General features: G+C 31.6%; 1 protein-coding gene across 1 annotated transcript; it reads left to right on the top strand.

Annotated features, from left to right (window-relative positions):
* The first annotated feature begins 6,831 nt into the window (after positions 1 to 6,831).
* Positions 6,832 to 9,276, top strand: LOC120085074 (subtilisin-like protease SBT3.11). The gene is made up of 4 exons (XM_039040923.2): positions 6,832 to 7,024; positions 7,170 to 7,275; positions 7,371 to 7,468; positions 9,029 to 9,276. Exons 2-4 carry the CDS (start codon positions 7,172 to 7,174, stop codon positions 9,109 to 9,111), a joined length of 285 nt encoding a protein of 94 aa, XP_038896851.1. The 5' UTR covers positions 6,832 to 7,024; positions 7,170 to 7,171; the 3' UTR covers positions 9,112 to 9,276.
* The last annotated feature ends 3,310 nt before the right edge of the window (positions 9,277 to 12,586 follow it).

The following is a 12,586-nucleotide window of genomic DNA, read 5'->3' as shown; positions in this document are numbered from 1 at the left end:
ATTGCATACACATAATACCACTAAAGCAACATAAACATGTGAATATCGTCAAATATCAAAAATCAAATTTAAGTTTAAATTCACTAAAAAATCAATCAAATTTAAATTTAAATTCATAAAAAAAAAGAAATCAATTAAATTTAAATTTATATAATCATTCATTTAAAAATTAGATTTTAAACTTGATTTTGTGAACCAATTTGATTTAAAATTAGATCAAATTTGAACCAATTAAATAGGTTTTCAACTAATTCCCCAATGAATAAGGAATTAATAGAAACTGATTGATTATTGGATAAATATTAGCATTTAATTCACCAAATCCATCAAAAATAAAACCCACGAAAACCAAACTTTGACTTGAATAGGTTTCATCTTGATTTCAACCAAATGCCGACAAACCCTTCAACTTATATCCATCAAATCGACAACTAGCAACGACTGTGTGTTTTTATGAACCTCAATTGCTTCTTCGGATTTGTCGACGTGAAGGGAGGCTTTCGACTTTTAAGAAAATTTTAAATAATCTTTATAGTTTTTTACCAAAACCAAAATTCAACTACAATATCAATGAAAAACGAACATAAACCAACAATTTAATATCATGCCAAATAGATGACTGATTTTCCTCAACCAAAACTCTAGGATCATTCATGCCAAATTGTCAAGAATAATAACATACCAGATTTCATTGAGAAACTAATGATAATTCCAAGATGATGATAGATGACTGATTTTCCTCAACCAAAACTCCAAATCCCCTTATTGGATCTCTCTCTAGATGGGATTCAAGAAAGACTGTTTTTTTTTTTGTATATTGTAGACCATAGCCTTTTTATATACTAGTTCAATTAGTTAAACCCTAATTAATTAGGAATGGGCTACTCCCCCATTAAGTCAAAATAAGCCAATGTGATAAATTATTAATCCACATACATAGCTCATACTTGAATTAAACATATTATTATTTAAATATGTCTAGCAAATGAAACTAAAAGAAAAATGGAAAAGAGAATGAAACAACAACTGCTTCACATAAGAATTGAACGTTAAACTAGTGCACTACCTTGTTACTCATGCCACTTTGACCCTAATTGAGGGAACGTGTCCTTGACCTCTTCATAGATCCATCCAAGTTTAAAACAAAAAATATTAAAAACGAGTAAGATTATATCAAAACACTTAAACATAACAAAAAGGTTTACAATAAGCTTGATCATGTGACAAGTTTTTGAATCCTCCCCTTTGCATCTTCAACAAATGATTAAAAGAGATTTCATGGATTTCACCATTTTCTCAATTTCTAATGCTTTGTTATTTCTGCATAGTAGCTTCATTTGGTAATACATGTAGATCTTCATCTTTCTTCCATCTTAAATTTTATCTTCTTCATATATCCTTAGACGAGTTCTCATCATTGGTTGAGTGTGAGAATCAAGGCAATGTAAGTAGTAGCTTCTTCGCCCTTGAACGAGTAATTGGTCCTTTATACATTACTAGAGTATCGTTGTCCATATCAAGTAATTCATTTCCATGCTCCAAAGTACTCGATTTTTCAACCGCTACATCATCGAAACATATTTCCATATCCATCTACAAAACAATGAAAACAAAAACATTTTTCGAAAGCTATCCAATTCAAGCTACTACAAACATTCTTCAAAAAGAAAGAAGATTTTGTTGTGTGATTAATTATTATGGAGAAAAAAAGAGGGCTAAAAAAGGTACCTTCCAATTAGGTATTGCATTGGCCAAGTCCTTATCTTCATAAGCTTTGAAGAAACAACCACGTTTCATGGCATCAAAAACCAACTCTCCCCAAATAGAATCACTATTTGACAATGTTGTGAAGTTCCCCAATATCCATAAACAATATCTATATATGGCATATCAATGAGAAAAAGTCGTCATAAAACCATATGTTAGACAAAAATTATAATATATATCTAGAAAGTCAATGGTTCGATCTCTCATCTCCGAACTAAAAGAGAATGTAAATAAAACCTATCTATAAGAAAAGCCTACTATTCTATGCCAAAATAAGCTTGGTTAGTGGTTTAGTTGCCATAGGTTTTATTCATTATGAACATACACAAATAAAAGGTATCAAGAGTTGTTACCTAGCTCTTGTAAGAGCAACGTTTAGCCACCATAAAAAACCAATCGTTTAGTTACTAGATGGTGATATATAGACTAGCTTTGACACAACCAACTAAACTTGGTATAGTAACATAACAAAATATGATGTAATGTTTTGCCTCTAAAATAATTTTAGACTTCGCTCGTTGTACCTGCATGATCGCAGTGTTGGTCGGTGCACATGTGAGCGTTCGATTGTTATTCTTCCGAAACTCGAGCAACAGAACTGCAGCCGTCTTAGTTTTGCCAGTCCCAGGAGGACTCCAGATGAGTTCAATGCTAGGTTTGTGGACACATCTTGTCTTTACAAGACAACTTTGCACAGCTCTAACTTGGGACTCATTTAAAGGTACAAAACAAATCGTTGTTGTGAGATGATATTCCAATATTTGGCTCACAAACATCACAACTAAAATCTAAATTATTATTACAAGAATTGACTCCTCCCAGAATTTGGTTGAAAAGCATCGAAGAATGTTTATCATTTCTTTTCGTATGCAATGCATTCCATATCCTTATATTAGAAAGAACATTCACCAAAATCACAAGAAACATAGGCTTTCTTTTATCCATTACCTCAAAATCTTTCTTCCATGTTTTGATACTAAAATGAGTGTGGTCATTATAGGACCAAAATCCCTCATCTCTGTTGCTCTTTTCAAATTGTGATGAAAATTTTGTTGCAAAAGTCCATGTTTTGTCATTTCTCTCCAAATCAGAGACAACTTTAGGTTTGACATTGGACAAGATAAATATATTTCCAGGCATTAAGATTGTGGGACAGTTGTTTTTGCTATCTTTAAGGTGGATGTTGAATAATCCTTTGCCATAGGGTTTAATTTCTTTGAGTGACATTACTTCAACACATGGAGATTTGGAAATGGGGTTCATGCTTGAGCATAGTTGAGATCTTGTTTCTTCTAATAAAGGGTACTTGAAACATCCAAGATATTGCTCCATTGAATTGAAACATTGTGGAATCTTTTCAATCTGTAATAATATGAAGGAAAAAAACATGTTATTCCAAAGGGGGAAAAAAAAAAAGAAAGAGTAAATGGGTGTCCTTTGAGAATTGAAATGTGTTTTTTTTATGTAAAAAAAGTTGTGTTCTTTTTCTTTTCAAATTTTTTTAGGTTTTTTAAGAACTAATCTTTTTGATTAAAAAAAAAACTTTTAAAATGTATGGTTTTAAAATATAGTTTTTATTGGTTTCTTTTTTGTAACACTTTTAAAAGGCATGTCAAACAAAAAAGTTATGCAACTTGAAAAATGTGTAAACCAACCTAAACTAGTTGTTAATTAGGGCTAAAAATTCTAGATCAATTTCATAAAATTAGAACAACCTAACTTTGTTATTACTAATATTAAAGTAACAATCATATAGGGAATATCATTATATAACCCCTAAGTTCTAACTTGAGGGTGGTTTTTGTCCCTCAATTCTCCCCAATAAAATATGTTTTTTCCCTCGCATAAATATTAATCATTAAAAGAAAATATCTAATACTAGACGGGAGATATCTTATACTAGATGGGAATACTACCGTCCTTTTATTCACACTCTAATGTATTTTACCATTTTATAAGTATATATATTTCTGTTATTATTGGAGGGCCATGTCAATATGGCAAGCAATAAAGGGAGGAGTGGAATAGTATTCATACTCTCCAAAGTGTTTGAAAATTCTTTCGACTCATCGTCAAAGAACTCTTATTAATTCAAACATGAAAATGATATATATATATATATATATATTATATATATATATATATATATATATATATAACATATAAAAGAATCATGTTTGTTACAATTGCATGCATTTGCACTATGATTATGAGAAATGGAAATAAAGCATAATAATTAAAAGATGGAAAGAAAAAAGATAACAAGAAGAAGAAGAGCCTTAGATTTGTAAAGATGTTGATTGAAAATATCTTGAAGAGACCAAGAAGCCAAAATATCAATGAAGCCAAAGAAGTTTGAAATGGGAGGAGTTGATGATTGGTGGTTCTTGAAAAAGGAATTAGGTCTTGTTGTTACTTCTAATTTCTTCTTATTGATATCCAAAGCTTCAAACTTTGATATGAAACTATCACTACTAAAGCTTCTTCCTCCATTTTCCCCCATAATATATTTCTTTCTTACAAAGAGGAAGAAGAAAATATGAAGAAATTAGAGAATTTAAGAGTAAGAAAAATGGAAAGAACGTGAAGAAAATGGAGAGACATTTGATTTTGAAATATAGGAAGAGGCCAGCTTTTTTGGGAAGTGTCAGAGATGGCCATGCAAAACTCGTCATTTTTTGGAGAGAGAGACAGAGGGAAAGAGGGAAGGACTTAATAATTATTACCAATAACGATTCTATATTTAAATTCAACACTAATTAAATTGTTGTTCTCAAGAAAAGAAACATCAAAATAATCTTTTTTTTTTAAGAAAAATTTTCCTAAATTCATTGGAACCTTCAAATTATGTTATGGTTCGTTTAGATGCTTTTAATTACTTCATCGTTTTAATTAATGTTAAATTATAAGTTTAGTTTTAAAATTTTTGAAAATTGTTGTCTATTTGGTTTCTAAATTTTAAAAAATGTTTAAATAAGGTCCGTTTGATGTTCATTTTCGGTGACCCTATTTTTGGATATGATGTTTTTTAAATTATTTTTTCTCTAAACGGTGACCCTATTTGATAATCATTTTGTTTTTTTTTAATTGTGCATGGTTTTTTTTTTTAATTTTTACTTATAATTTTCATATTTTCTTTATCAACATTTGAATTTTTTGCCAGCTTCTGACAAGGAAAAAAAAACAAAAACTAATTAGTGAAAACTATATGTTTTTTTTTTTTAGATTTCAAAATGTGACTTTGATTTTGAAAACATTCCAAAATCTAGACAACAAAACATATGAACCAAAGTGAGGTTAGGTCACTCTAAATGAGATGACCCACCATCTTAGAGTGGGAGGTTGGACCATCCATCCCCATAATTATTGTACTTAAAAAAATTAAAGTCGGTTCAATTTTTTTGATTTTGAAGCCAACCAAGAACCAAACCAAATTGATTTGTCTTATAAAGAAGAGATCTAAATCGATGTCCAATAACCAACAAAACTAATTAATTGATATATAGCCTCAACATTTGGTTTAGTTTTTATTAGTTTTTCAATTAAAAAAATTGATTTGAATCAATCATTTATGTTTTCCCCGAATACAAACCAAGATGTTTAATTTGTACAAAAAAATCAAACCAGTTGATCTATTCTATTTTTTTATTTTTTGTCGCACTGATAGTGATATTATAGGCTTAATTTTCAAAAACAAAAAAACCAAAAATCAAATGTAAACCTTAAAACATAAAACTAAATTGAAATAAAATTCAAATGTCAAAGAGTAAAATTGAACCTTTTGACATTTAGGGACTAAATTGAAATCAAACATGAAATTTAAGGACTAAATGTGTAATAAAAATCTAGGGACTAAATAGAAATTAGACCCAAAACATAGTGACAAAAAAAATTAAACCATTATTAGTCGATGACAATGTACTAATAAAATAATAGTTTGAAACAAATATGAATAAGAATTCAAACAATAAGTGCAAGAAAACACCTTCACTCATAAATTTAGTACATCAATAATATAAATGTGGCATTTTCAAATATTAAAAATGGGTTAAACTATCTATACATATAGCAAACTTTACCAAATTTATCAAATTGCACAAACTACCCCTAAACTATGATGTTAATTATAATTACACTTTCAAATTCTTAATTATAAAAATCGAGCTCTTAAAATTTTACTAATTTTAAATTTGGATCGTTAAACTTACAATAATTATAGAAATTAAACCATCAAAAGATAAAAATTGAACCTTCAAACCTACATGATTATTACAATTTTTATAATTATGTAAGTTTAAAAGTCTAATTTTAACATCTTTATATAAGTTTGAGAGTATACTTGAAAGTTTGGTATAGTTCTAATTACCACCATATATCACAGGAAAGTTTTATGTTTCAGACACTCAATTAAGTGAATATATGTTTGATAGATAATCCGAATTATGTTTCTGAAAATTCTTTTTGGATCATGTGATTTAAACCGTACAAATATATGAAAACAACATTTTTATATTTTCTTTATATCAAGAATTTCAATTTTAAAATTTAAAAAGCAGAATTGTATTAAATAAAGATAAAATATTTAGAAATATAGTATGTTATATTATAAATCTAATATGACTTTTTAAAAAATAAAATAGGTATTATGTAATGTATTATAAATTAAATTAGGTTGAATTTCAATTCTGGTCCCTATGATTTGGATAAAGTTAGTCATTTTAAAATTTAGAATTTAGTTTATATTGATTGATATAACTTCGTATATAGTCTATATGGTTTGTTAAATTCTCATAAAAAGTACATACTATATGGACTATTTATTTCGAAGCTTTTATCAAATTATAGAGTAAATAAATTAATAATAATTTATTGTCCGTGAATAACTATAATTAATTTACAATTATTTAAATTAAATTTTAATTTCTAGATTCGGTTACCAAATACATATTTAAAAACATAAATTTTTTTTTTGAATCAATTTAATTTCATATTTTTATTTATGCTCCTGAAGAATTGGAATGGGTCAAATTTTTTATTTACAAAAATATAAATATTAATATTGATAGGACATTTAATACTCGGTCTCAATCAATGGATTAAATCTGTTCATCGGTCAGAGTTGACATTGTCAAATTCAGAGAGCAAATCCAGCTGTTGGTTGAAGCAGAGGAACGTGAAGCCATTGACGCGATAGAACAGGAAGCTTTCCTTTCCCTTACGCATTCATCTTCTTCCTTCCAATCGGAAAACTCTTCAGGTCTCGAATATCTACACATTTCTAACTCTCTGTCGTTCCTTTATTATCATTCAACTTCTAATGGCCATATCGAATGTTTCTTCATTTCCCTTGATTCTCGTTTTGCTCTTCTCCATTTCTCTGAATTGGCTTCTTAGTTATGCAGCAATGTCCGGTCAATCCACGGCGGTGCATATCGTTTACACCGAGAGGCCTCACAATGAAGAACCCGAGGCCTATCACATCCGAACCCTAGCTTCTGTTCTTGGCAGGTCCGTTCTCTTCTACCTCTTGTTTCTATCCTGTGGCTGGTAAACGGTGGGGATTAGATTAGCGATGAATTTCGGTTTGATTTGTTGATTTGTAGTGAAGAAGCTGCTAGGGAGGCTCTTGTGTATAGTTATAAAAATGCTGCTAGTGGCTTCTCTGCTCGGCTTACTTCCGATCAGGTTGCGGAGATTACCAGTAAGTCCTGCTCTTAACGTCATCTGCTTCAATTTTGTTTTCGATTTGTGAAATTGCTGTATTATCTCGTCTATTTGGTGGAATTGATGCATTCGAGTTAGGGTTACAAATATTTGGTTTCTCGTTCTATCACCCCGATTGTATGAAGAGCTTATTGTGATCTGTACTTTTCTAGTTACGTTAGGGTGTAGTTTGTGCTTTTCCTATCATCTTGAGCTGCTATGTTGCTTGTTTCTCAAGCTTGATTCTTGAAGTTGGATCAGGATTTTGATTGCTCTTTATGCGTTCATATGTTTGCGGTCCTACTTGGTCTGTCTGATCTTACAATCTCAAGCTTGCCGTGTCAAGTTTTTGCTTATATGTTTATCCTTTTTCCTTTTCCTTTTTTTGTTGTTTATTAAATTTTTGGATGACTATTGTATTGCATTATGTTCATGGTGCATTTCAAAAATAGCTTGTCCACCCCAAGACTAGCTCCAAGAGATAATTTGAGTTTTAAAATTATTGTTTCTGCTTAGGGGCTTGAACCAAAGGCCATAATGGGATCTTGGAACATCTCAAGCCCTTACCACGCAGGAATACCTTGAGGTTGATTTTAGTTCCTTTCAAATGAAGAATAGGAGAATTAAGTGCTAGATATATTATTTATTTATTTTTGTTTTAACACGGTTTAATAGGAGAATTTCCCCATGGGCGATGCCTTAATGTCATGGATACCCATCATGATTTAAACTCACCGTAGATTTTAAATAAAATCTTTAGAGTGACCGGAATAACATAATGTTTATAGGGTTGGAGAGGTATCCTAGCGATGTTTGGTCCCTCGTTAGATTTCATATTTTTCTATGGACTTCAATCTTTGGAGGATCTTTTATAATTATTCAGTAGGCACTGTCTTGTATTGTTGCCATTCTTTCCCTGGATTCCCTTCGTTTATAGGCGTGGTTTTTTGTATGCCGTTGCATTCTTTCATTTTTTCTCGATGAAAGTTGTTGTTTTCCTTTAAAATAAAAAGAAAATGATCTTTAATCATAAATGTGATTACTTGAGACTCACCCTCTAAAGTAGGTTAGATGCTAAAAAACTTTCATTTGTTCTAATGTCAGCAACTTTGTGGCCCTGTCTTTTGTTTTGTGTTTTTAAGTCAAAGGACGAGTGAGGGTGGGGTATTTAAACTTTTGGCTTTTTGATTTAGGGCAATGCCTTAACTAGTTCTAACTGGGCTATGCTCAGGTTGGCCATTGTGGCTTTGTCTTGGTTTTTCAAATTTCCTATTCTTTCAACCTCCATCAAATCGTTTCAAATCTATAAACTAAACACCATAACGTTATGAGATTTAGATTTTGGTATTATAGCTGAAATCTAGTATATAAGTCGAGCACGTTATGCTATGTTTTGGTCTAGTCCCTACACCTAGTAAATCTCAATGGCATCAATATTTCTCAAAAGGGTCAATGATGCGTGTGTTGACATTCATATTAGAATGTGACCAAATCTTCAGAATTACTGTAAGATAGTGTTGCTCATGGTGCTTTCTTTTTCGTTTTGGTACTTTGGTAGAACAACCAGGCGTTTTACAGGTTGTCCAGAGCGGTAATAACAAGCTGCATTCTGGAGGAGGAGGAGCAGCAAGGCTTCACTAGAACATCAAATTCTCCCTCTGGAGATTGGTTTGTAGCCTAAATAAAGTGCGTTTTGTGTATATTGGCATTATACTGTATAGTCATGTCACACACACACATCTATATAATTGTTTGTGCCTTTTAGCAATTTACAATTAAGCGAATTTGCCTTTGTACTTTGTTTAATATTTTCTATACCCTTGAACTTGTCTTTTTGGTTAATTTTAGGCTAAACTATAGAAAATATCCATGAATTTTGCATTTTGTTTCAAAATTACTCTTAAACTTTTAAAAGTTTCATTATTATCCTTTGTTAAGGGTTGCCCTAGGCAAGGTCTAAAGCCCACAGGCGTAACCTAATCAAAGAAAATAGAATGCTACATAGGAGTCTGCACCATCCAAAAGGAAAAGTCAACCCCTTGGTTCTAGGTCGACCAACCGAGCTCGTGAAATTTCACCAAAAAGAAATAATCGAGCCAAACTCGCTACTGACACTCTGTATGATACTGTCCACGTTACACGGAACCCCAAACAAGTGTTAGAGGGGAGGGCCTTATAAATAGCCCCATTTTGATAGCTTCAGGTGGAAGAAGCTAGTAACTCCAAGTGAGAAACTCTAACTTTCTCTATGCTTAGTTGAGTTAAATACTCCGTGTATCAACTTAGATATCAAAGTGTTCTCGACTCGGCAGCATATTGGTATGAGTACTCTCATGTAGGTTAGCTCTAACGATGCAAGCGCTCAAGGCTCACGTGCGAGTTTCTTGTGGCAGCACCCTTAAACTTAAAATAAAGTTAAAAAAATGTTAAAAAGAAGTTACACTTATCGATTGTATATGGATGGAAACTATTAATATCTTCTTTCTATTCGTGAACTTTCTAAAGTTGCATCAATATTCTCAATCTTAAAAAAAAAAAAAAAAAAGAATGTGAAGTTTTAAGATGCCCTTCCCATTAGTACATTAAAAAAAATACAAGGGTTGTTTGGGGTGCTAAGTTGAGATAAGATGTCTGGAGTTTATATGTTTGCGAGGTTTATATATATGTAGAGTTCATATGTCCGTGTTTGGGGAGTATAATTATTGTCTGTGTTTGGGGAGTATAATTATTGTCTGCGTTTGGGGAGTATAATTATTTGGTCTGAGTTTATATATCTTTGTATGAGATGCATAATTGAGTTCATATATCTGAGGTATCTGGTATAGTTTTTTGAATTCTAAACAATCTGCTTTTATGATTACTATTTTTGTTTTGAAAATTTTTTATTCAATAATTCTACCCATTTTTGTTTAAATAAAACATAGATTGTAATTCTTTTTCTTTTAATTTTTTAAACTTTTCTTTCTTTCTTTTTTTTTTTTTGGGTAATGAACAACAATTAACTCACTATATTTTTTATATAAATATGGTGAAATAAAATGAGAAATCAAAACTTTTAATTTCTATTTTTTTTCATGAATTTCATCATCATTTTCTTCTTCCAGTCGTTGCACTATATTTCTACTCTCTTATGATTTTTTTTTTTAAAAAATCTTCCCCATCATCATTGCAGACTAATCAAATGTCATCACACTTCTTTAATAATTTCACTTTTAATTCCTCTAGATTTGAATGTTCATCAGAGAACAAATATCAAAATTTCACTAATTCTTGCTAGAAAATGTTTTAGAAAAAAATTATCCATTTTATGATTTTTTTTTTGTTATATGTTATATACTTTTTAACTACATACATACTTTTCTAAATATTCTTAAAACTCATTTACTATGTGAATCCAATTAAATAAAAATGTATTTTACAAATTTCTACATATAAGTATTGCACTTAATGTAAACAAAATACTATTATTGATATGATCAACAACCGGCAACCCTACAACATACTTTAACAGTCATCGATCTTATAATAGTTAGAAGTGGTTGTCGAAGTTAATTATTGAAGATGATTTTCACTAGAGTTTGAGTTAGAGGTGATTGTCGGAACCTGAAGTTAATTACATGAAGGTGGTACTAGAGATGATCATCGGAGTTTGTTGTCGAAGGTGGTTTTCGAGACCCGAGGTTGGTCATGCGAAGGTGGTCGTCGAAGTTGATTATCAAAGATTTTTGCTAGAGTTTATAGTCGGAGGTGGTTGTCGGAGCCTGAAGTTGGTCACATGAAAGTGGTATTGGAGTTGGTTGTTGGAGTTTGTCGTCGGAGGTGGTTGTCGAAGCTCGGAGTTGGTCGTCGAGGTTGCTCGTTCGAAGGTGGTCATTGAAGGAGATTTTTGTTGAAGTTTGTAGTTGGAGATGGTTGTCGGAGCTTACGAAGATGGTTGTCGGAGTTAGACATTGGAATTTGTTGTCGTAGGTGGTTACTGGAGGTTGAAATTGGTCGCCAGAGTTGGTCATGCGAAGGTGGTCATTGGAGTTGGATCACCGGAATTGTCATTGGAGATGATTTCTGGAGCCTGAAATTGGTCATCAGAGGTTAAGAGGTCATCATTATGGAGCCACGTGATGTAGTGTGATTTGGGAGTAGTTTCACCTTCTTTGTTGACCATTTTTACGTTAAGGGCTTGATCATTGCCTTTCAGACGATGTTGATCTTTTCAAAAGCTTCTCATGAACTAACTTTTAGATTTTTTTTAGTATAATATGAGTGGAGGAAGTCGAACCACAAACTTGTTGGTTGTTAAAGTATCTATATATTAGTTGTGCTAAGCTTCCTTTGGTTATCACTTCTCTAATGTAATTTGTGGAAAGTAGCTTCAATGATATTAAACTTGAACATTGGTGGAAGGCTTATATTGTTAATGTTGTTTCAACTTTGGCCATGAGTTTTGTAAGTTGTGATTGACAAAGGAATTTTGTGTTGGATTTTAACCTTTATATAGGCTTTAATACCATAAAAACATGGGTGGATACTTTGTACACTCGACTTTAAGAGTAAAGAATCACAATTGATTGCACTGGTAAGGAGAATTCATCCTCCATTTAACAGCTAAACGAGGGTCAAGAATTGCAGAAGAATAATCAAATAATTGTTGTGATATGTATTGAATAAGATATAATGGGAATACAACGGAAAACAAATACTTAATATAAGACAAGAGAAACCCATCCATGTGTAGGCATTTTGTAGGACGTGTAACAAAAATGTAAAAGGAAAATCTTGCAAAATAAACCACCACAAATATTGATGAATGACATTCTATCATCCCCCACAAGCGAAGTCGGATGATCATGGACTGTGTGCTTTGTTTGTAAACAGTGAAAACGAGCAGTGGGTAGGGATTTAGTCATAGTATTGGTCAATTGATCCTTGGAGAGGATGAATCAAATATAAGTTGTTTTTTCATTGTCTTCTTTCGATGAAGTGACGATCTACCTCAATGTGCTTTGAGCGGTTGTGAAGAACGAGGTTGCAACTAGGTATGTGACAACGAGGGAGCAGATAGAGAAGGAACAATCACTTCAGACAGAATAGATTGGATCCACAATTCAGCCACAACGTA

This window comes from Benincasa hispida, chromosome 9 (genome assembly GCF_027475165.1).
Source record: "Benincasa hispida cultivar pf3 chromosome 9, pf3_genome.v1.1, whole genome shotgun sequence".
In the NCBI taxonomy this organism is placed as follows: domain Eukaryota; kingdom Viridiplantae; phylum Streptophyta; class Magnoliopsida; order Cucurbitales; family Cucurbitaceae; genus Benincasa; species Benincasa hispida.
The sequence above is the reverse complement of the archived record's forward strand: the minus strand, read 5'-3'. Positions and strand labels throughout refer to the sequence as shown.